This window comes from Prinia subflava, chromosome Z, assembly GCF_021018805.1.
Source record: "Prinia subflava isolate CZ2003 ecotype Zambia chromosome Z, Cam_Psub_1.2, whole genome shotgun sequence".
Lineage (NCBI taxonomy): Eukaryota > Metazoa > Chordata > Aves > Passeriformes > Cisticolidae > Prinia > Prinia subflava.
In genome coordinates, this window is record NC_086283.1 from 87,190,044 (window position 1) to 87,216,285 (window position 26,242).

General features: G+C 39.5%; 1 protein-coding gene across 1 annotated transcript in view; it reads right to left on the reverse strand.

Annotated features, from left to right (window-relative positions):
• The window catches only part of OXCT1 (3-oxoacid CoA-transferase 1), an 85,642-nt gene extending 71,526 nt beyond the window's left edge, over positions 1 to 14,116 (reverse strand). The window contains exons 1-3 of the mRNA XM_063424032.1: positions 13,791 to 14,116; positions 10,201 to 10,309; positions 8,786 to 8,876 (exon numbers count right to left, since the gene is read on the reverse strand). Coding sequence (XP_063280102.1) covers positions 8,786 to 8,876; positions 10,201 to 10,309; positions 13,791 to 13,862 — 272 coding nt within the window. The 5' untranslated portion in view covers positions 13,863 to 14,116. The remainder of the gene's footprint in view (positions 1 to 8,785; positions 8,877 to 10,200; positions 10,310 to 13,790) is intronic.
• Positions 14,117 to 26,242: the final 12,126 nt, after the last annotated feature.

Sequence of the window (26,242 nt, forward strand, 5' to 3'; positions counted from 1 at the left end):
TTTTGCATATCATCCAGCAGGATTCCATCTGGATACACTTGGATTCCCTGATCTACTACTGTGAAGTGTCTTCTATCAAATGAAACTCAGTGGTTATGAAGAAATTAAGCAGAAAGTTGCACAAAGGTTATTCTGTCACACTCATGCCATGTTGTTCTTCACTTCTTAAGTCACTCTTTCCTTCTCTTCTCCTCAAGTGTACCAAATTTACTCAAAAACAATATTGCTGTGAGGATCTGTTACTGAGCACACAGGTCATATATATTATTTCCCCAGCACAAGAAGAACAGAATTTCACCTTTCAAAAGTCATGCACCAGGAGGCTCTGCCTGCCTAGAAACACAAAATTACTTCAGCCCCCACATGTATTTAATCTTCAGAGCGGCATCATAAAATCCTGTTGCCATTACTCATATAGGGTTTTTTCAGACGTACATTTCGTTAAAGAAAATACACTACCATCAATCTCTTTTGAGGATGCAATCTGTACTCAGGTTTCCAGCTAAAATAATCCTCTTGCTTTCACATGCATCAGTTTTCATCTCCCTCCAAAAACCCATTTTGAGCACTTCAGCCTATGTTATGGTTCTCATTTTTTTCTCTTACATGTCAGTGTCTCAAGAAACATGCATTTCACACAGAAAACTCTGTTCTCACTCCTATTTTCCCCACCCTTTTATGTTCATGTGACATCTCCATGCCAGATTACAAATTTCAAAAACCCTCTGGTTTCTTTCAATATAAGAGTTCTATGGCAATTTTAAGTTATTAGTTCTCCCTTTCTGTATTTTTTTGCTTTCTTGATTGTGTTGTTTAAACACAAGAGCTTTTTGAACTTTTCAGCTTTTATTAGATTTACCCTCAAAATGTTACCCATAAAATATTTGCCTTGCAGGCAACGCTCCACCGAACAGCAATCATATCAAACAGCAACCACAAAAAGAAAGAAAGAACCTTTACTGAGTGCATAAAAAGGGCACACCCATACACCTTTTCCAAAAGTTGGATTCAGTCCTTTCAAAATTAAAACAAAGGTAAATGCAATAAAAATGTGTTGCCCTAGATAGAAAAGAAGAAGGTGTGGTAGAAGTTGACATATGTTACGTGTGCAGCCAGAAAAGGAAAAGTACACATTAGTGCTAGACAGTGAATGCATTCTTTTACCCTCGGAAATATTTGGATTTCTAGAGGTTTCCTCATTCTGTATTAAGATGAAAAGTGAATCAACAGAATACATGAAACACATATAGGAAAAGAGATCTAATCAGACATTCGTCAAGGACATCGGTGACCCAAGTTCCCCAAGCTACTGATGCAGACAAGAAAAATTAAGGAGCTCTGATTGTCTAGCAACACATTTCATTCCTATTGTTTTGTCCCTCTCAGACCTACAAAAACTTCCTGCCAAAAACTATGTCTGCCTTTTCTAATTTAAAAAATTAGCCAAATATGACTCCCAGACAGATCTAGCCCACACATCTCCATTACACTAGAAGTAGTCAAAGGCAACATGTCAGTATTTCACTGCAGATAAACAATAATCTGCTGGTCTCAGCCCTTCTTCTTTGGTGGCTCAAGTATAACACATTCTACAGCATCACATGGAAGAAGAGATTACCTAAGTTTCCAAACTGATAAAAGCCTCACACACTAACAAGCCCTCCACAGCCTGATGAAACAGGAAAGAGAAATTTGCATTCTTATGCAGAAAAACAAGGCTACTTGGAATATTACACACTCTGGCATAAAATATACAATGCCTTATTGTTGGGAGGGGAGGGGTTAAGTAAAAGGAGACATCACAAGACAGTTGCAACTCTCCTCTCTCTCTGCCTTTGTAAAGATATTTGTTTCTAAAAAATGTGGGTGTGGTCAGAACAGACTGGGTGCCCTTACTGGATGGAAAGCAGCATCAATTAGAATGAGGGTCTCCTTCCAGATTTCTTAAAGAGATAGCTTCCTCTACTAATCGTTCAAAGATTCTCCAGAACCTGATATTCCTGGGAGATTACACATGACCAGGAATCATTAGCTATGAAATACTGACATGAATATCTTGACTTTTGGAGAATTAAAACATGTTGGCCAAGGAGCTAACATAATACACCACCTGATCTTTCTCCTCTCATAATTTGGGGACTGGAAAGATAGGAGGGTAAAACTACATCAGCTCTGAAGACTACAGACTGAGAAGGAAAAGCATGCAATAAGAATCCTGGGGCAAGGCTCCACCTCAAGCAGAAACTAAAGTTTCTTCAACTAGCTGTTGCTGCAAACAATGCACATAAATGGTTGGTTCTACTCCTGAAAACATTTTATGTAAAGATACCAGTCAGCTTCTGGAGATAAGCAGTCTTTTCAGGCATTCATCAGCTCGAAGTGTTACATAATGAAGCATGAAACTTGATAACAGATGGACCTGTTCCAGAGCTAGAAATTTTCTTGGCAACAGACTAGGAGTGGGGAAAGGAAACAATTTCCTCTGAATTCCTCTACATTTTCCATATACATAGAGGCTGATTTTATTTGCAACATCAGCTTTTCAGTCTTCAAAATTATTTGTTCCAATGTTACATGCCATTATAGCTTCTCATAGATCCACAATTCCTAAGGAAGACCAGATATGCTTCCCAGCTAAAAGGAATGCATCAATCACTACCTGTGTGGCATTTCTTAGTACCGGAGACTAAAGCTTTCAGGCTCACAGAGGTGCCTGACTATAGCATGAAACTTTAACAACATGAAAGTTGCATGGATAGAGGTAGCACCTGAGTTCTTAGGGACACACATTCTTAGGTCCACAAAAAAAATAGTATAATCCTGGCAGCACCAGAGAGATCCTTAAGAGCCTTTGTGCGGAAGGCTGCTACATCATATTTGCCAGAAGATACTGAACAAAAGTGCAGGCACACCCAGGGCAAAATTAATGTAGACAATCAGAAATATAACAGTTCTTTATAACTCATCTTCCCCAGTCAAACAGCTGGCTCATAACAATAAGACTATGTCTCACAGTAACTTCCCCATGTGTTACATTGTAAGGTTACTAAAGAGCCAGCTCAGATGGTATTGTGTTTCTCCTTCTCTGTCCCTCACTTCCAGAAGGGTACCAAGAATGTGAGAGCAAGATGAGGAATAGGTGTTAACTAAAAGAGAGAGAAAAGCACAGAGATTCAGCTCACAGAAAAGTAAATTATTCAGAGGCATAATGCTTCAGAAGACAATGGGAGCGACAGAGAGAGGGATGAGAGAGAGTGATGGGAGGGAGGGATGGGAGGGAGGGAGGCAGGGAGACAGGAAGGAAGGCATGAAGGCAGGAGGGCAGGAATGCAGGAAGGCAGGCAGGAAGGCAGGAAGGCAGGCAGGAAGGCAGGCAGGAAGCACATGGTTACAGAAAATCACAAAGCACTATGTGCAAACTGTGAGCATTACTCTCCCTCTACTCCTTCTCTGCAGTGTCTGCACTTGTCCTTCTGCCACTGAAGTATTCTCATGGAAACTCTGTCCTCTCTGCTCTCATAAATTCTCACAGCAAAATGGCAGTATTATTCCTCCACCATTCTCATCCAAAAATGATGCTCTTCTCCTGTCATAATGATGGGTGCAGTTTCTGAAGAGAAGAAATACTGTACATTGCATGGTTACATCAGCAGCAAAGTCTCCTCTCTCCGTGTTCCTTTCTAGTATGAAATGATGTACTGTGTTTTTATGATAACAAGTAAAACACCTCCATTCAGAACTTTTAAAATGTACCATATTTTTCCTTCACAGGGCAGTTATATGATTTAGAAGTAATCTTATAAATATGTACATTTCATCATGAATGCATCACACTTCAAAAGTCACCCAGCCAAAAGGTAGATTTAACTTCATTGTCGCTTTTCTATAACTAATTCCTCAACCATGCTGAGTTCTGTATCTAGTTTTTTCTCATTTGTCATCAAAACCTGAGAGTTATCTCCACAGATGATTTCTCAATAGTTCCACATAGTACAAAGTTAGTACAATTTGCCCTTCCAAAATCCTAAATAACCTCCACACTAAAATTAGCCAGATGACCTAGGCAGATTTTCAGGGATTTGCAGTTCACAGTGTCAGCAATTTAAAAGCTGTAATAAAGCATCTGATCGGATTCTTTATAAAGAATGCAGACAATAAAAAAAAAAACAAAACCAAAAACAAATTCAAATAATCAAATTCACTGAAAATATATAGTCTCCTGATTCTGGCAACTTGCCATGTGCAGGATTTTACATAACTCCACTCTTCTCTCTCTACCAAGACAGCTAAGAGTCACTGGTGACCTTGTTTTTCATTTCTGAAAGTATATTTAATTTGGGATATTTGAAGAATTTCTTATGAATAAACAAAAATTACACACACAATGTAAGACACTCTGAGAGTCACCTTGATCCCATCTCTGTGTACATACAATGCCAGTTCCTCAGACATTTTCAGTTACATTTTAACTTTCTGAATCAAAAGATTATCAAATTTGTTCCACTAAATCCACCTAGTACCTAATACTATATGGAAAAGCTTCACAGCCTTCTGTGACTTTAAAATGCAATTTCCACATGATGGTATTTTTTTATATACACATTTACATTTGAATATGTTTTTAATAAGTGTAAGTAATATAAAGACAGACAGATAGACAGATAGATAGATATTTTAGTAACAATAACAGTGGAATTAAGCCACATGAGTTACATTCAACAAAAAACAGGGAATGCATGGAAAAGGCCACAAACAAATTCTGGTTTTAACAGAAACTTATCATTCAAAGAAATGACTGAAAAATGATATAATATTAATATTTAACTTACAGAACATTTATCGAACCTGTATTAAATCCAAATTATTTAATCGCTAAGAATACAAAGATGCATTTTGTGCTTTAGAATATGGAGTGCAGTAAATTTACTACTGCATCTGATCCCATAGAGTACCGTCTTTTGGGGATTTGGGAACTACAAATAGCCCAAACCATCAGGAGTATTATGCTTAACAGAGCTAAGTAATGGCATTTAGGCATTATGCTCAAAACTGCAAATGCTTATCTCAGAGTCATCTTTTCCTTCCTAATGTACAATATTGTAATATTAAAGACTTTCAAAAAGAATACAGAGACCAAAGGTTCAAAAAGCTGATAATGCCTTATAAGAACACAGTGATAATCTGACAGATGCTGTCAATCTCCTTTCAGATGATCACCCAGGTGATAAGCAATTAAGATCTTAACTGTGACTTCTCTATTTTTAGTGTAAGTGAAAACCTTTTGTTCAACACTACAGCATTCAAAAAAATGCATTTTTGAGTCTCAAATTAGACAAACCCCAAATTAGATAAAACAATCAGATCACACACAAATAAAGGGCTTCATTTTCACTCTGCAAAATTCAGCCTATTAAGGTGGTAGATACGATGAAAATGCTGGTTTCAGTATGTGAGTAAGAACAAATTATTTATCCATTTTAAGCACAAATAATTACAAATAATAATTTCATGCTCTTTCTTTAGCTTTAATTTTAAATATTTGGCTATGTTGATAGTTTTTGTTGCAACACAGGTCCTAAAACAACAGGTAGCCTGCATTAGGAAAGTCTTAGATAGGCTGAACCAAAACATCCAAGTCCCAAGTTCCAAGTAACTTGAAATTAGTATGCAACAGGATGCCATGAAGTTACATGGGGATGAGTAAACAGCCAAAAAGGTATGATTTGATATTAGTATCAAAAATCAGAATATTAGTATGATATACGAATCACAGCTACGTTGGGAAATTACTGAATCAATGTTTACACCAAGATTTTAAAATTTGATTGATTGATCATTCATTTTCTTTTCTTGTTTTTATATACATTTATTAATTTTAATACTGGCAAATGTGGAACGAACAAAATTAAAACAAAAATGAAGAAAATCTGTAATAAAATGGATTTTGGTATCCTACTGAGACAGAATACTCTCAATTCAAAGGACTTACAAAAACAGTGTTTACAAAAATGTGTGTACAAAAATAAAGTGTTTACAGTATGAACAATATAAGCAAAACAAGTTATAACAGAAGGTGTGAGAGATTGTATTTTAGAAGCATACCTATCTATCGCAGTTATCTTGCACTATTGCCCTGGTTCACAGGCTTCAGTTTCCCCGGCAGCAAGTTGTGTAAATATGAGAGGTACTGGATATTTGAACTGCTTCACTTTCAAACACTTTGCCTTGTTTGGCTTGGCAAAAGAGTAACTGCTCTTAAAGGTGCTGTTTCACTGGGTAGCACACAGCATGAGCACGAGCATAATGAGCAGCGGCAGACAGTAAGCTGAGCAGTGTTACAAAGAGCATCCCATGCATGACTGTAGAGCCTGTCATTGGAAAGCCTTAAACAGGCCAAAATCAGGATTTCACCAGCCAGCAATTACATGATTTGAACAAATTTTTGCAGCAGGAATCTCCTCCCAATTACACTGCAGCACAAAATAGTAAGTAGGATGTGAACTTGTGAACATCCTACTCCTTTGAAGTTAATTTCCAGAGACTGCCAAGCATTTCTAGACTCTGCTGAACCTTGTTTCCAAGCTAGAAAAGTTGGCAGGAACGCCTCAGGACTTTCTAATCACTGCTTTCCCTTAGATGTAAGCGAACCGCTGTCTCCATTGCTGCTATTTTTGTTATAAACAGACAGCTCTGTAACATTCAGTGGTTCTCGCATACTGAAAGGCATGTGACTTAATCCATGTAGCTGCCCTGCTCTCCAGAACAGGCTGTCTGTCTGAGCACTTGGCTCCTTCCCTGCTCCAATCACAAGCTGCAGGACGAGAAAACCTGACCACAACCAATTACCTCCTGTTTGCTGGAACAGCTGGAGAAAAGAAAGCAGCTGCAGTCAAGAAACTGAAACACATCCAGGCATCAACTGCAGCACAAGGTCACCACAGGAAAGCACACTAAACCTTACCAATTTGAAACTGGCAAATTACTCATCCCACAAAGTGCCTGACACTTCAACCTTACAGGAAAAATTCATTCTTTGAATACAACTACTGTAGGGTATATGATTGCTGTGTTACTTCAGTTGTAAAGGCATTTATTAGTGTTGCAATATTTGACAATATCACTGTACTTTTGGATATGATATTAGAAGATGCTAAGAAGATGCATGGTATTATAAGAGCATTCTTTTTGACAGGCTGGTTAGAAGATTAGAAATGGTATCAATTGCTGTGATGAGAATTCTGACTTTATTTCTGATGACAGCTGTGTTTTAACCTAGTTCCCAGGTTAAAACATTTGCAGCAGGCTAAATTCCACACAGTAGTAATACAGTAAATAAAAAGATAGATGAAACAGTTATTTTATTATTAATTAAATTTCAAAACAAATTACCCTGTTCAAGAGAAGAATAAAACTTGCATTTCTACAAATCAGACTTTTAGAAAAAACTCTAGATACCCTTGAGCATTTTCAAATTGTTACATTGTTCTGTAAGGAACTCTCCAGGCTTCCAAGGATGTTCATACAAAACTAGTTTCAAGAAAACAGGAATTAAAATTTGCTTTCCTGCCAGCAGCCAAGACTTTTACAGAAATCACTTCCGTCTCAAAATCCAAAGAATTTGCAGGAAAGTTAACATTATTTCAACAAAAGATTGTTCTAACCTATAACATCAGCAACTATATTCAGAATACAATACAAATTGTCTTCTTTTTCATCCTATTCCACAGTGCTCCTCTTTGTACTTTTTCTCATATTCAGACTTTCACCTGCCCTTCAGGAACATCTGTGCAATCTCTCTATCTGCAAATATATGTTTGCTACTCAAAAATAAGACTATGACGAAAGTTAATGATCTCTACTCTAGTACTTGATCTTTCCACTCAAAGTTATTTGTGTCTCTTTATTTCTCCTTTTCATCATCCAGCAGAAATCATTTCCCACAAGATTCTAAAGAGCTTAAGAGCTTAAGTTTGACTGTGTATGTACCACATACCAATACATATCATCTGTTATCCAATAAATGTGCAAATAATATTTTGCATATTAATATTTTTATTTGATTTCATTTATATTTTTATCAATGCACTGCAACAGAAGTGGTTGCAGTTACTTCTCTATATGGAGATCATTAGGTATTGCAGAGTTTACTACAATGAACAGCTTGTGTAAAAACTAGCTTGAATGAGAAGATGAGAAATTATATGTGAAAGAAGTACTCTCAATTTCAACCCCACATGAATTTCTTAACATTAAAAAAAAATCTAAAAATAAATCAAAAATTTGAAGACACATTAAAAAGACTCTCTATTCTTTAATCTTAGATATTCTCTGCTGGTTTTCTGTTGCTAGGAGTTTTTTTAAAGTAACAGAAATACAGTACGAGAGCCAGAAAGCACTGAACTTTTAAAAAAAATCTATCCCTATTTGGAACTTCACAAAAACACACAAATACACACAAAATCACTGATACTACATCTAAAGCCTCCAAGTTAGACTTTCCAGTTACAGTCAACCAGTTAAATATACACCAATTTAAATATAAATACTTATAGTAATATAATTGCAATTCTCTACAGCACAACAACTGGTCCCTGACAAAGTCGAACACACATTCAGTACTGAACTTCCTGGGGCCTTTCCAAAAATAATACTTTCAAACCAAGCTGTCTGATTAATATGAAAATTATGTTGGTGAAAAGAAAGATTTTCTCATATATATCAGCATTTTCACGTAATTGGAATCTTTAGTCTGTACTTATTAAACCACAGACATATGACTACCTACCCTGCATTGTTACTGACTGCTGTTATTCCCTTTACTCCAGTCTTCAGTAAACCCCCAATGAGGTTTTCAGGAATCCCACACAATCCAAAACCTACACAAAATAAGAGAAAATTGATTATGTAACAAGTGTTTGAAAGAACATAAAATGTTCAGAAGTATGGGAATTAAAAATCTTTTCTGAGTAGAACAAGCTCCTTAGTTAAATAAATCAGCATTTCTGGAAAGAGTTGCCCAGTAGTACTAGAATCTTCCATTTACCACACACTTCCCAGTTTGGATGAAAGCTCTTTACCCATCAGAGCGGGCCTTTAGAGAAGCACTCCAAGGCCATGGCTCTCCTTATGTGTGTCCTCAACCATGTACTCATTATTCCTCCTTCTCTTTCTACCTACTTAACCTTCCTATCTTTGCTGCACATCCCATAGCTTAGCCTGTAATTGGGTGATAAAACTCTGGGAGTGTGTACACCCTTGGGAGGATATCTGCTTGGAATCACAGTAATCTAGATCTCCACCAAGGCAGAAGAGCTTCACACTCCCACCTATTATGCAACATTCCAATACATCTAAAAAAAATATGTCACACTACAAGCACTATCTTTTCAAAGAACCACAAAATCAATTAGGTTCTGAAAGACCCCTGTGATCATCAAGACCCAGCTATCTTGGGCTCAAACATTCTTTTCTTCACAAAACAGTAACAACAACAACAAAAACAACAAAATTCCTGCAGAAGGAAGTTTGCCTCGTTACATATCTCCATAGAAGTGTTTTACAATGTTACATTCATTACTTCTGCAATATAAAAACAACCTAAGAAATAAATAAATCACTTTTTTTAAAAAAAAATGCAGATTGAACAGCATGAAATTGTGGAAAGCATCTACAATATCCAAAAGCTCAAGTCACAGTGAAAGTTAGTGTGATGCAACTTCTTGACTCTTCTGGAAATGCCACATTAAGTGTAACATAGATAAGTATTATCTTCACTTCCTAACACAGAAACAGGTTAGGCAATCCGTTCAAGGTCACAAAGACCCAGAGACAAGGCAGACAAAGGATGCAGAGAATGCTAACATAAAATAATCAAACCAAATCATGTTTATTCACCATGTGAAATAACAATGCTATCTTGAAAATTTCTAAGCTCATTTTCTGGATTCAAGAGTCCAATTTTTGCAAGTAGGGAAAAGAACCTATTTTTCTGAGGCTTTGTCCCCTTTCCCATAACACAACCTGGATTTTCTCACTGAAAGAGTATGCCCTTCATGAGCAGAGTAGGAAACCACTTGTTCTAAAAATCATGCAATTCCATGGATTCTCAAATTAGTAAATAGTTAAAGAAACAAGGTAAATGAGTAAAAAGTATCTCGTCAACATAACATGACTGCATCCGTAAAGTATTTAAATATTTACCACCAACAAGTATAGTTGCCCCATTGGGTATATCTTTTACAGCTTCAACAGGATCAGTGTAAAATTTGGTGTTGCGATGACAGCTGGTAGAAAAATAGCATCCACAAACCTGCAACAACAATAAAAGAGACAACTGAATGAACAAAAGGCATTACACAGTAGCTTTGTAAATGAAGACCATGTCTCTGGCTAGATGGGGGAAAATAGATACACAAAAAAATATCGCTACTATAAATACTAAAAGGGGGGGGAGGAGGGAGAGCAGGGGGAGGAGGGTGGGAAGTACAGTGCAGGTCTCCAAAACCTTGGAATTCTCCCAGAGAATCCCATCTTGAAGTAGTCACAAATTGTGCCTTTCTGAGAACAGATTCACAAATGTAATTCCTCAGCACAACTTGGAGCCATCCACAGACTTCCTAAAACTATATATTGCTACATGAGCTTCAAAGACAGCCACACACTAAACATAAACAGAAACTGCTGAACAGTGCTGAACACCACTACAAAATTTGAGTGAAAGCCGCAGAACAATAGGAAGGACAGCATTGTACTGGCAGTATGGTAAGCAGGGACACCCTTCCACGGAGCAAACCCTCCCCCAGTTTCCTTGTGGAGTCTTGGAGCTTTCTAACACAGTCTTAGAGAACCTCATGTTGTTGAAGAACAACCCAGAATCAAGGAGGCTCCAAGAAATATAGAGGGCAAGATGGAAATCAGTACAAACCCTACCCCAAACCTGGACCTCACAGTGTAAAGCCATTACACAGTAGTCATCATAACTTATGTATGTACTGTTATGTACTTAGAGCACAGTTACATTTTTCTCTTTAAGTATTTACCGCTAATACCATGCATTAATACTACTCAAGTATTTGTTCAGGCACCAGTAGAAAAACTGACACCTAGGAGACTCAATAAATTCAGAAAATCTGGAAGCTAAACTACTACCTACTGGTGTTTCAAGTTCTAGCTTGATAGCAGGAATGAAAAAATTTATATTGTGAAAGAGGGAGAAAAATTAATAAACAAACAAGGTAATCTACACATTTTGAAGACAATAGTCCAATTCTTCCCTGAAGAGTTACCTTAAGAGTTACCCACGGTTACAACCAGGACAACAAATTTTGGCTCAGTTTCAATATTACACAAGCTGTTCTCTTTTTATCATTAAAGCTGCAAGAATTTATTCTGACTATTAAGGAAACCTTTCTGAATGGAAGCTTACCTCCTTCCCAGTGGAGACACTGATGTTTCTCTGCCTTGATGGGCTCAATAAAAAATCAGTATGTGGGTCATAAGAAACAATGTCATGTGAGAAAAACTGCAACAGCCTTCTGCATGCCAAATTATACTGTGAATGTTTCTCCACTGATCCATGGTACATGAAAAGTCACGGAGTCAGGCACAGTCCCTTGAGACTTCCCTGAGGGAAACATTGTGCCCGTCTTTAAAAGGGTATAAAAGGATGATCCCAGGAACTACCAACCTGCCAACCTCACCTCTGTGTCTGGGAAGGCCATGGCACAATCCTCCTGGAAGCTGTGCTAAGGCACATGGAGGACAGGGAGATGATTCAGGACAGCCAGCACAGCTTCACTAAGGCTGCCTGATGATCATCATCATCAAGCCCTGCCTGATCATACTAGTGACCTTCTGTGATGGAGTGACCACATCAATGGACAAGGGAAGGGCTACAGACTCATCTGCACTTCTGTAAAGCCCTTGACACAGTCCCCCACAACATCCTTGTCTCTAATTTGGAGAGAGATGGATTTGATTGCATGGATTTAGTAGATGACAAATTGGCTGGATGGGCACATCCAGAGGGGAGTGGCCAGTGGTTCAGGGTCCTGATGGGTATTGGTGATGCATAGTGTTCCTCAGGGGTTGGTACTGGGATCAAGACTGCTTAATATCTGCATCAATGACAAAGAGAGATGAACTACACGCTCGTCTAGTTTGTAGGTGACACCAAGAAGTTGGCCCATGGGAATTTCATAGGGTTCCACAAGGCCAAATGCTGGTGCTGCACATGCATCAGGGAAATCCCAGGTCTGAATACCAACTGGGAGAGGAACTCCTTGACTAACTGGTGCTGCTCATGGGTGAGAGGCTGGACATGCCCTGGCCATGAGCACTCACAGCCCAGAAAGCCAAAAGTCTCCTGGGCTGCATCCAGAGCTGTGTAGCCAACAGACTGAGGGCGAGATTCTGCCCCTCTGCTCTGGTGAGACACACCTAGAGCACTGCATCCAGAGCTGGGATTCCAGCACAGGGAGGACAAGGACCTGTCAGAGCAGGTCCAGAGGAGTATTAAGTCCTGGCAGCCTTGGGAATCACAGTACAACACGGCTGCAAGAAGGGTGGAGGGCCAGGGCTGGAGGGAGGCCAAGCCTCTGCTGTGTCCCTGTGCTCATGCACAGGAAAATATTTCAGAGGCTACTTGCTACATTTTGTTTAATCTTCCCGACTGTGTGCAACAGTGGTGAACAGAACAGCATGTATTACACAACTATGCATTTGCAGGTTGGATGTCTCTAATGAGTGTATCTTCTCTTGTGCACTTCTATCCTAAATATGTTCCTCTCCTGGTCTTTTTCCCACTCACCCCATTGTCTGAGAGCAATGGGCTTTCAGGGGCCTGAAGCACCAGGGATCACCTATGCTTCCCTGCACATCGAGGCAGCAAGCTAAGACCTCAGGAACTGGCAGCAATTCTGGCAGGTTTAAGAAAGTAACATGGGGACAGATGAGCTCCTTCCTAGAATAATCAACAGAATTTAAGTATCTAGAAAAGCAAAATTACGACTTAGTAAAACCTGAAAGTGCCAAGATTTGTCCAGAAGGATATCAGGAGTAGAAAACACTGAGCATGAGAAGTTGAGCTTTTTCAACTAAAATAAATTAAGGAAAGCCACAGAAACACTTCTGGCTGAAGAGACAAAAAATAGTAACTTTGCTATGGTTACATGTGGGCTTGAAACCATTAAATCTGTGAGGTTTGGCAGAAGCTTCCCATAGGAGGACAGCTGCATGGCTGCACAGCACACGTTTATGGATAGCAGTAGATGGCGGGGCTGCCAGAGAGCTGTGCACACCTGCTGCCCTCCTCCAGGAGAGGAGGCGGTGAGAGCAACACGGGCATACACAGCAACACACTGTAACTGTGCTGCCTTTTGAAATTATGGGGATCTAAATAAATAATAATAATAAATTAAATGTAAAAACACGACCAAAACCCCTCAAAGCCAACCCCCCGTGCCAGTTTCTCAAGGTCACCGCATCCCCACCCGCCGCCGGGCCCGGGCCTGCCGCGGGGCCGCGCTGCGCCCTCCCTCCTCCTTCCCGCCGCCCGCGGGGCTGCCGCGGGACAAACCTCTCCAGAACAAAGCCATCGCTTCTCCGCGGGGCGGGAAGCGCCTCTCCCGGGGCCGCAGGGCGGCCGCCCACCCCGGGGCCCGGCTACCCCCCGCCACACACGCCCATCCCGGCGCGGACGGCTGCGAAGGGGGTCCCCGCCAAGGTCACCCGGCGGGCAGGGCGAGGCGGAGGGGCTCGGACCCGCCTTCCCCGCGGCCCCTCGCCCTCACCTCAGCCCTGCGCACGGCGGGGAGGAGGATGCGGCGGCCGAGGGACGGCAGGAGGAATTTGAACGCCGCCATCTTCGCGCTGCGCGGCTGTCGGGGAGTGGAGCGGCGTCGGGGGCCCGGCCGGGCTGGGGCGGCGGCTGCGGGAGCGCAACGCGGCACGCGAGGAGCAGGGGCGGCGGGACGGCGGAACCCGCGGGCGGAGGAGGGCGAGGGGCTCGGCCCTGACGTGCGCTGACGTCGGTGCGCCCGAGGCGGGGCCGCCGACTGAGGGGGGCCGGGCGGTTGAGCGCCTCCGGGCTCCCCTCGGCCGCCGGCTCCGTCTGGGACCCGGGAGAGCTGTCCAGCCGCCCCGCGGCTGCCCAGCACAGCCAGCCCGCCCCGGGCGCTGTCCCATGGGAGGAAGCAGCCCCCCGCGCCTCTGCCTTCCATTGATACTCCGCTCCATCGTCAGCGGGTTTGTTCACAAAAACCATCATAACCCGCGCAAAACAGAGGTGGGCAAACTGTGTCAACAACCACTGGCATACCAGTGTTACGATTTACAATCACTTCAGCAAACAAGAGCTTTTCCTGTTTTTCCTTTCTTTTTTCCTGTTTCCCTTCCCACAATTTCCACAGATGGACAACTCAGATGTGCCATCGCAGCTGTTTCCCCCGAAAAGTTAAGATGGCTCAAATTTCTGTGTTGTCTCCTTGTGACTAAGGACAAGCAGCACAAGAATTAAGCAAAGGGCAGAGGCTAAGTGGTTAAGTTTTCACTGCATAGTCCTCAGGGTGACCCAGACTCCAAAAAGCACATGGTCTCCACAGAGAGCCGGGATGCTATGTTTGGGTGGGAAAATGTTACTAGAATAGATGTATACTTGTTGAAGCAGCAGCCACGTGATGTGAACTGCTGTCCCTTTTGCTGCTGCTAGAAGGAAAATTTAAAGTATGCCTCTGCTATTATTTACACTTCCTAAAATATCCTAAATGCATGCCATAACGATGCCTAATGCAATAGAAGGAATCACAGAAAAAAAGTGTGAGAAGCTGTTTAGAGGCAGGAAAAGAGAAATTCTCCTCACGCACATGACAAGAGGTCATACTTCTGGCAGGTCATACTGACCCTTGTCTTGTTTCCAGGCAGTTTCCAACGCAGCTGCCAGCCTCACTGTAATTTGCCATTGTGGTAATCAGCATGCGGAAGGATAAGTTACAAGCAAAACTAGGTCTTCAGAGTGTGCTGTAGGTCTACAAAATGTTTCTGCAGAACCTACCCATTTTATCCAGAGCACTGGTCCTGCCTTGCTGGTGGCAGTCTGTGGCCTGTGGCATGCCACTCTCTTATATAAGCATTTTGAAAAGTGCTGGTTCCTGTACTTACAGTTCACATAACAGGCAAACCTTGCAGATACCAGTGAAATGTGGTGGGAACACCTTCACTATTGTGAAGGATTTTAGTAGTTTTTTTCTTTTCTAATTATTCACTATATGTAGCTAGTCAGTTAAGTCTGGGACGGTTCCAGGTGAAAAAAGCTACAAATTACAAGGACATAATGAACTAAAACCAAAATAACAGCAGAGTTTGTATTCTTCCAGGATTAAGCATTAGTATAAAAGTTTCTCTGGATTTCTAAACCTTGGTTCTACCTAAATTTCATATAAACAAATAAGTAAATTCCTTAAATCATGTTTCCTTTCATGACAAACTTCCCTAAGCATAGAAAAAGTTGTCTAAAGAAAGTTTATTCTCTTCAGTTCAGTAAGCTATCTTCCTTTAAACCCAATGGTGTACACTCTAGAACTTATCAAAGTGTTCAGCATTGAGTATTTGTTATATACCCAGCTAGCATTTATTTTGCATGGAATTTGCACTTTTTGGGATTCCAAGAGTGTTCCTCCTTGCAGACTGAAGGAAGGGGGCTAACTGCATGCAGTGGGTACAGTGATGAGTATTAATACCTCCTTGGAACATCTATTATGCAAAACTGGTTACTCTACTTACATAGTTTATGAATTAAATTTTCTTTATCAGGTGCTACAGATTATGTTAATGCAATTTAAAAAATTGCCAAGTTCACATGCAAGCATTTTATTTTGTCTGAGAAAAGCTCCAAACATGATTGGAAGAGTAGATAAAATAATTTGTTCTGGAGTAGCTTAGAAAGAACAGTAGATCATCAACTTTTTTTTAAGATGTCTGAAAGCTTTTCACACAATGAGAACTACAACTAAGCAGCCACTGTGAAACAAGTCTCCAAAATAATCAAGAACTTTTCAATATATTACTTTGTTTAGTGAAGTAAAACACATGATGACAGTAAATGTGAGTCAAAACACCTTCCAAATTCAACACCGTTTACAAAGGAGGAGAGTTTTGAGCCCTTGGTGCCCAAAACAAGTTAGCAGGTAGACATTCTGGAGCTACCACAGGTTAATCATTATATATACTGTATAAAACCAGCTTGCTTATACTACTACCAAGCATAAGATGCCAAAGTCAGCACACCAATACAGTGAAATAATTTTGTCCAAAGAAGCCATCAAAGAATTAGCAGATAGTTTGGAGGTTTGATTAACCTGCATAGAGGGAAGAACTGGAATTCTAAGGTAAAGAATTTTGTTTCTCAATGATTTTTTTTTCTTAAATTCATTTATACTTGACCCAGGCTTTAGCTAATTAAAATTTTGCAATTTACCTTTTTTTTCAGACCTACAGGAACTTGGCAGGAAAATTCAATTAGTGAGGCATGAAAATCATATATGGATCCACAGAGAAGGGAAAGCTCATTTAACTATGCAGCAACTAGAACACTCAGACAACACCTGAACTTATCTTCAATATAGTAATAGGTCCCAGTTCTGCAACAAGAGTTTGGTGTTTCAGTACCTTTGATGATTACTCTAAATACTAAAGTATTATTTATATTATTCATTTAAGAGCACTTGCAACTCATCTTTGAAAAGTGCAACGAACCTGATTCCCTTGACGTGGGATGGCAAATCAAAGAAAATTGAAACATTATTTCACGGCATCCTTATACTCCTGTAAGAGTGGAGTGCTACAGGGAAAACAGACAAAGGGAGGATACAAAAATTGTGATATTGACCTAAAAGCATTAAATAATTACAAAAATGATGAGAATATAAAAATACTTATGAGCTCTGTGCAATACATTCAACAATTTTAAGATCAACTCAGCACTTACAGGATATAACTAGGGGAAGACAAAAGGGCTGCTAACTAATGATCACACTAGGAAACCATGGGAACTTGAATATTCAACTTACAAGATTTCAGTGAAAGGATGGTCACTGCAAAGAAAAATTAATATTTGCAAGTCTAATTAAAACTATATATGTTGAGAGTCAGCAGGGATGAAACAAATGAAAGTTCAAATATAATTAAATATAAATACCAAAGACAAAATTAAATTGGAAAACAAACAATAACAAACCTCCCAAACCCTAACTATCTAGATAGTTAAGCAAATGAGAGAAGCACAGACACAAGGTTTTTGAAGGAAAACATTTGAACCTGCTGAGAAATCTCTTTGCTAACTTTTATAGTCCTAAGCTTATGGTAAAGAGGGATAGCAAACTATGGAATGATAGTGAAGCTACATAATAAGGGAGAACCAACACCCATTTGGCAAGAGCAGTTCTTTATCCCTGAAGAACTTCTAGAGCAAATAATATTAAGTCCTCAAGTATTTTTGTTACAGTGAACATTGCAGTAGAATACTAAAGCTCATGTAATTAAGATTTTTTTAAAAAATGTAAAAATTTAAAATAAAACTAAAAAAATTAATCCACACCAACCCCAATCAAAAAAAAACCCACTAACTGGATGAGTTCTATACAATGAAAAACTATATTTAAAGGGTTTTTTTGTTATTCATTTCATACTTGTTCAGTTTTCCTTATACCGGACTCATACTTCAGGTAGAATGCCCTACTTTCATATGAATTATACGGAAGCTTCTATATCTTGTCAGATTATCATATCATTATTACAAGCTAAGATAAGCAACTATGCAGAATTTCTTAGAAGCCACTGAATACTTTATACTCAGCAAAATTTCAGAATTAAAATTATCACAGCAAATTATTAGCCATGACAACACTTGAGAGATAGCCACTGAAATTCAGCAGTTAAATCAACTGTTAAGTAGTTACTGCAATTTGGTAGTCTTAAAAAAAATGACAGAACTTCAGATTTTCTCCCCACTGCAAATGTTGCCTCTCAATTCAAAATCACAATACTTTACAAGGTCTAATTATACAGCACTTAAGGTGTCATTTTTCTTTAAATAGAATTACAGAGTCTGTTACTCAGCATGACCCTTGGCACTTCTATTCATGAGTATATATTGCTCATTTAGTAACTGGTGTTAATATTGTCTAAGTAAGTTACGTGCAACAACCTTTGACAGCGACAGTCAGTAGATCTAACAGTTCTGCAGAAAGGATAAGTGACTTATCATTCCTTTACAGCAGGAGTAAGGAAAGCCCCAAATGTCTATTCAGCAGATATTTGCAGACATCAGCTGCACAAGTTCTGTATGTTTGTGTATTGATACTTATGGAGGATGGTATAAATGCCTATTCAGAAAATGCTACTACTCTCTGACTCCTCCGTTTGCCAGGAATTTTCTGCTGCAAGAATGCAACAGAACTGGAAAGTCTTTCCTCCCATACCCTCTGGTGAAACTGAAAGAATGGGGTTTTTTACACTCCATACCAGTGGTGCTGTAAGGGTAATCATAGCAAAAGTGACTACAGAAACAAGAAACTGTAATCAGGAATCCTGAGCAGCTGTCACACAGCAAGTCAGTTCATGTTTGGCTGCAGCACTACTGTAACAGGCTTTTCTGGATTTTGCAATGCAATGTTACATTATTAAGCTGCAGATTGTTCTTTCAAATAAAAGTCAAGAGCAACAGAATGTACCATAAAAACAGAACCATGTAGACTTTGTAAAACTGCTAGTGAACAATTTTATTCCTTCCATTTGATACACAATATATAAAAAGAATACAGAGCCTTAATAAATTTATGCAGGTATTCTTTTGCACAGGTTGTACACAGTAAACAGATCACATGCACACACCCTATCCCACACCTTGCTAGTGCTATACAGTAAGTCCACAAGGCAAATCTGCCAGAACTGTAAATGAAGAAAGGCAACACCTGCCAGGTCGGCAGGTTTTGCCTGCAACTGTGGTTTCCTTTTTGAAACTTGGACTTTGCCATCTATTTCATGAGTGTGAAGCTTAATTAGAAAGCACCATTTCTTGTCTAAAAGAGTCTAGCATGCAAACTCATTAATGTAATCTAAAGCCTTTGTAATTACTTTATCATCTACTGACAAGGGACACAATTATATGCATGCACCAAAAAAAAAAAAAAAAAAACAAACCTAAGTGTCAATCCATCTTCCAACTGGTTTGGATGCTAATTGTTTTGCCTAATTCTTCTAGTCTGTCCATCTGCAGAAGGACCAGCTGACTGGAGTTCAGAACAGTTTCCCCCTTACAGCTGGCAGCTTATCAATGGCTTGGTTAGTCTGAACAGTCTAAAACTTGCATGTCTAAAAGCAGACAGTCCTTTACAGTGACATTTCATTTCTCAGTCACAAGCAAAGTAACAGAATTAGTAAGGAATATAACAACTTGTACACAAGATATATGGTAAAATATGCAACTTTTACTGTTTATTTTTTGGAAGGTGATTTAAAATGGACTCCTGCAATTCACTCCTGCATCTTTTTAAAAGGCCTCTGAGAATCCATTAGTCTTAGAGTACCATGATTTCCTTCAGCTATCCCCTGGTTTTGGTAAAGTAAATCTGTCTGATTTTAAAACTGGTTCTACAAATACACACTCAGAAGGAGCTCTGAAGTCTGCTAAGCCTAAGCAGCCGATTCCCTGCATTTACAACCACACAGTTGCTTATCGCAAAGCTCTTGGGTTTCTTGCTCTCAGTTTCAGCATATCCCATCAAAGACCCTGATAGTTTGTTTCAGGGGCAAATTCGATGAAGACTGCCATGCTCTAGTTTTCGAGTTTAGCTGTTTCAGTAAACACAATCATTTCACACTGACATCACTTCCATGAAATGTCCGGGTGAAAAGCTGGACGGTGCTGAGCGCATTGGTGACACCCCGTGGCATGCTGCTGAACTCTCTGACACGAATGGCTTTCGAGGTCAGTGACACGCGTCTTCTCAGCACCAATGCCTGCCCTCACTTAAGACTAGCAGGCACTAATGAAGCGCTACTTCTGTAGCAAGTTTGGCATAGAGAACATTAAGTAGCAATGGAAACCAGTAATACTGGATTTAAACTAATTGCTATTTGGAATGGCAAAAAGGTCTCAAGACTCCACGTAATTTTAGAATGTATAATTCACATGACTAGATCATTTATCCAAGTGATAAACATGATCGTTTTTGCTTGTAGCACATTTATAACATTAATAAGTTCAAGTAATCACTTGAAGAATTTCCCTTAGCTTGCAGATTATGCTCAACAGGAATCAGAAAATTTGTCATCAATCTTGAATTTTTTGTTTACCTCACAGGGTAAAATCTTGACTCTCATTGTCATAGTTTGCCACTTCAACAGTTGCACACTATAACAGAGGAATTACCTGATTAAGTCATCAAAAGAGGTATGTTTATATTTATTTTCTTACGGATTCAAAATATGGAGTATTTAGTTGCACAGAGGCTCAAGAGGGTACTCTTGGCAGTCACACTCACAGCTAGCAGATTTCCAGCATGCCAACCAGAACACCACAGACACTTCACATCCTCCTCCACACTTAATGTATAACAAACATAGACTTCTTGCTCAAGCGAGGGCAGTGCATCGATTTGCATAGCTGAACATCCAACTGTAGTACTGGAAAAGAGATTGGGAGGCTTTTAACACACATGAGATGTACAGCCATATTAATCTGAAAGCTGCAATCATATAAGCACAACTTAAAAGTCAGTGTTGTAGACCAAAGTAGCTGATTAAACTAATTTTCTTCCAAGAGTAATGCTTGCCAGACTAAGGCATGACACCTGTCTCGTGTACATCTCAGGTACACATTTATTCTTATCCATTGTATGACCCTTTCAGGAATGTTGATGGGTTGATTTGGGGTTTTTTCCCTCATGACAAACCCCAGAAGAACAAGAAAAGCTTTAATGCTGAGTGCTATGTAGATTAATACAACACCCCAATTAGTGGATTTAATTTTGCTATGATCCAAGGGAATTAACTATAAAACCTCTTACAGAGGCAAAATACTTCAGTAAAAGCCAAATAAAGATTCTCTCTGGAAATGCTACATATAACACTTTCAGAAGGAAGCTCATTTTCAGACATTCAGATCACCTTGATGATTCAGCTGCACACTAGGTCAGTGCAAGAAATGGGCAGCATTCAGTCAAACAAGAGAGCTGATGTTGTGACCCAAACCATCACATGACTCTAGAACTAATACAATTAAAGATGAGAATATGCAGTAAACTGACAAGAGTCTGTTCGACCAAAGAACATTACTTCTGTGTTTCCTGTAAGTCAACTGTGAAATAATACCGTAAATTACAGTGATCCGTAACATTTGGAGACTGGGTTGAAGACTGATGTAAGCAAGTTCTCCCAGACCAACACTGGCAGAAGGCAATAAATGAGATGTGGAAGGCATAGCATTCCTCTGGATTAAGGCATACAGTGTACGCACCATTTTTTATTCATTAACCATGTAATAGAAAAACCCAGGTTTCCTTGCCTGTTGGAAGTAAAACATTTCATTACTTACAGAAGATGGTACAGAAGATTTATGATTCCTTTTTAAAAAGAAATTACTTCGTATCTCCCTCAAAAAGCAGGAAGTTCCTATATGTCAGTCTTTAATGCTCTCTCTTCCTGGGAGGTCACTTTAGAAGACAACAGTTCCAACATCAAAGTTCAGTGCATGCCACTCCAACAACCAGATATCAAACTGCTAAATTACCTTCTATGTTCAGAACCCATTTCAAATCCAGTACTACATTGTTCCAGTAGCAGACTGTAAGAAAGCCACTGATTCATATTTTGTCAGGGCACCACCTGAACTATAAACAAAATAGAAAGCATGTAGAACAAAGAACAGCCATATAAGATCACGTAAATAGAAATATGACACACCTGCATGTTCTACTACTCATTGGCATTCACATGCCTCTCCAAAATAAATATATTTCACATCTATTTACACAAAGGTAAAATTCCATTACATTAACCCTTATTCTCTGATTTTACTTTTGGAATTGACAATATGAATATCAAATGCTCTCACTTGCATATATTTCAGACTAAATACACAGCCTACTTTTAAAAGGGATGACTGAATTTGATACTGCCCTTTATAATATCATGAATAATGACATTATGAATAGTCCCATGACATTATTCCATATGAGTCTAGACTCTGGAAATCATTTCATAGTTCTTAATGCCACAAATATGAAGGAAATATTTGGTAATGATTTTCCACTTCCTTAGAATTATTATAACAAATATTATAATTATTATAATAAATTCCAGTTTTAATCCCCTTCCCTGATGTCTTGGTTTGAAAGACAGGTATCTGCTAGGGAGAGGCAGGACCTCCCTAGAGATGGAGAATTCAAATCCCTTCCCTCCAAATTATTATTATAATTTAGAAAATTAAAGGGGCTTTCAGGCAGAGGTATGGGGATAGGAATAACAGTTCTTGACTGGTATGACAAAGCAAACAAACAACAACAGCTACAGCATTAATAATAAACAGAACCAGGAACCTCGAGGGCTTTCTTTCACAGAAAAGCCTGGGGCAGTTTGAGCTCGGTGCCCCTGCAGGACTCCGAGAGCACCAAGCTGGAAGGGTGGAAAGCCCTGGGCTGGTGGATGAGATCAGATGCTTTGGGCTGGTAGCTGGAACGGCAGGGATGTCCCAGCAGGGCAGGGCAGGGCAGTGCCAGGGTAAGTAGCAGAAAGCCTCAACGCAGCGCCGAAGGAACAGCAGTGGGGCAGGGCCCGCCCAGCAGGGCAGGAGGAGGAGAGCTCAGAATTCCTGGGTACACGAGCAGATGATGGTAGATTTCCCAGGATGGGATGGGGTGGTGACAGTGAACTCTTCCGACAGCAAACAGCAGCCTGACCGTCCTCTCTCCACTGCTGAGAGCAAGAGAGATAACCTGCCCCAAAACTAGCATTATCTCTCCCTCTGAGAGAAACTCCCAGAGATCCAAAAACAAAAGACGTAGCCCAGTTCTACCCTCTCCTTTGGCCCCTTCTTTGTTTTGGTCAAGCACTCACAAGTACCCAGTAGCTAGTCTCCTAGCAACTTATGGGGAAAAACTCTGTATGTAAAAAAGAAACAAATCTCAACTCGACACCTGGTAATTGCAAAGCCATGAAATGAAAGGCAGAACATATATCTCCTTTTTTAAACTTGAAGAGTGTCTGAAAGGTGATTACCATACTGTTGACCATCAGACATTATTACAGATATTATTAGCTACAACAAACACATGAAGCTCACATACAATAAATAAGGACCTCTGTTTCATATTTTCTGGGCCTAAATATTTATTTTGCTTATATTCAAGAGCAGAAATATCTACTTCAAATAATACAGTGATGAAAGACAGGTGGAGGACCAAATATTCTGCAACACATTTTAATAAATTTAACTTTAGTCAAGTATTTTTACAACCAACTCTTCTTGTACTCCTCAACTAATTATTCATCCTTGCAAAATAAGGGAAATACTAATTTTTTAAATCATAGCAATTCAGTGTCATTCTAAGAGGCTGTACCAAATACATTCTTGTAACTTCTGCCAGTTTCTACAGGACTTGAAGTATGCTAGACTGCTTTATTTGCTACAAACTCAAACTAGACAAATACATCTGTATTAACATCCATGATACCCTCCTTGTTAGTTTTAAACACAAATTTTGACCACAGACTCTAAAACTGTTAGGAATCTGCTAGATAAGGGATAAATCTAACTGTTTTGAGTCTTGTCTGATCAGGTCTTTTCTATCTCTCTAATTCCATTAATTTTTTCCATTACTAACTACTTCCACCTTCACACAACCTTGGGGTTTTTCGTTTGGTTTTGTTGTGATGTTGGTTTTTTGTTGTTTGTTTTTTGTAACTTTAGGAGACAATTCGTAACTAAAACAAGTAAGAAATCCAGTGATCAACAGGCTTTGTAACCTCTGGTCAGAGGACTAATTTGGTGGAAGCAAATTATCTTTCTTTCTAGAGATCCAAACGGCCAGAAGTCAAAAGGCTGAGGGGTGACCTCATAGGAATCTGCACTCTCCTAACCAGGCACGGGGAGGCAGGGGAGGGAAAGGTGCTAATCTCCCCTCTCTGGTGACCCACGACAGGACTTGAGGAAATGGAATGAAGCCCCATCAGGGGAAGTTCAGGCTGGACATTAGGGAGTTGGATTTGCTGATCTTTTTGGGTCTCTTCCAGCCTGAGGTATTTTGTGAGTCTGTAAACATACACAGTTCACTTGAACCTACCAAAACTCCTCTCTTGGCTACTTTTCCCAAGAATTTGTATGAGGTTATTATAAATACTACTTATTTTAAGTATCACAGTTTAGGAAAATTTGCACAATTCAAGAGGTCTTGAAGCAGCTAATAATGATAAAAAATTATCAATCACTGCTGTGCAAATCTACATTTCTTAGACAATACTGTATTTTTGATTAAAGCTAAACACATTTCCCTAGTTCAAATAATATTAAATACACAAAGGAACAACTCTCTTGTGTTTAATCCCTGTTTCTTTAACTTTCAATATAAATAATATATATCTCAGAGCTACTAAAGCTGAGTAACTATGTATATTCAAGACATTACTTATTCTAGTATGTTCCAAGTTTTCAGGTGTTTGGAGATGTCGGGCTAGCCCAGTTTCACAGTTACATATATCAGGGTAGTTAGCAAGTGTTGATCGAATAGCACAGGGCAAAAATAATTCCCAAGTGTATCATTACAACTAACATGTTCAGTTACACACTTATAGCATACACATTTATACACACAGCCAGAAGACAAGAAGAGTATGTGGTTTGGAAGGAAAGAAGCAACAGAATCCAATGTAGCAATCTACAGAATCTACTTTACATTTGTACCATGTATACATATATGCACATATACACACAGAGATATGTGTGTATACAAACCCAAAATATCAGGAGAACTGTAGTTCAGGCAATGCCCCTGAAGGACAAAATCATATTAGCTTTCCCTCTTCCATCAACCACACTGTTGACACACAACAACTCTCTTCCTGTTATTCTTCCATCAATTTAGGAACAGAGCATATCTCTAAACAGCAAACACCTTACCCCATCCATGTTGATAACAGTAGCCTAAAAACCAGGTATTGCTAGGCATTGAAAGAGCACAAATTCCACCTGAATTCCCTCACCAGAGATCATTTTAACATAACTGTTACCTAGAATATGAAGTAAAACATTTTTTTTGCTTCAGCAGAATTAATGGTGTCACTCAGAAAGTTTCTTTTTAAAACTGGAAATATTCAGAAAAATATATGATGCACCTTCATGTGAACCTCTTGAAATTTGAATGCTATGTTTTCCAAGCTCTGAGAAGAATGGTGAGAGGTAGCAAACCCCAAACCAGTCCACTCCTCTTGAAATATCTGACAGGCATTTTATTCAAGCAGATTCTAAGCAAAAGCAAAAAAAGAGGCAATTGAGATCACCATTCCCTCAAATAATCAAACACTTTGTTTTTCACTAGTCTTCAGACCAAAGCACTTTACAAGGTGTGAGGAAAAGACCTAGCACAGCAGCTCCATGAACTACAAAACAGAGCTTGGGGGTTTAATGTTCAAGGGAATACAGCTTGGGGAAGGGATGGGCACAAGGCTGTTCAGAGCCCAATCCAGGCAGGAGGGAGGCAGAGGCTGCCTGGAGCATGGGCTTGCCAAGTGCAGTGGGGAGGCAGCACCCCATGCTGGTTCAGCCCAGACCCTCTTCCAGGCTCTGCAGTCCCTCACTCACTTGCTAAGAAGTTCTGTCATCGCTGTTCCTCACAAACCAGCTCTCAGTGGGAGTATGTAGGGTATGAGAGAAACAAACGCCATGAAAAATGCCACTAGAGATGTCTTCTGCCCCCTCATATATTTCATGATAAAATCAAACACTACAAATCTTCCAAGAAAACATGTGTCACCACCTTTTTTAATCTTTGCTGCAGCTTCTACTTTACCAGCTTGGTATTAACAGCAACACACCTCTTACATCTCAGCAACTGATAAAGTCAAAACCACTTTCACTGGATATTTACAGAAAGAGCAGATAATAATTTCTGGGAAAAAAGTCACTGTACATACATTTAGCTTTTAAAATGGATACAATTAAGATGCAGCAGTGCCTGAAGCATAGGAAGAAAAA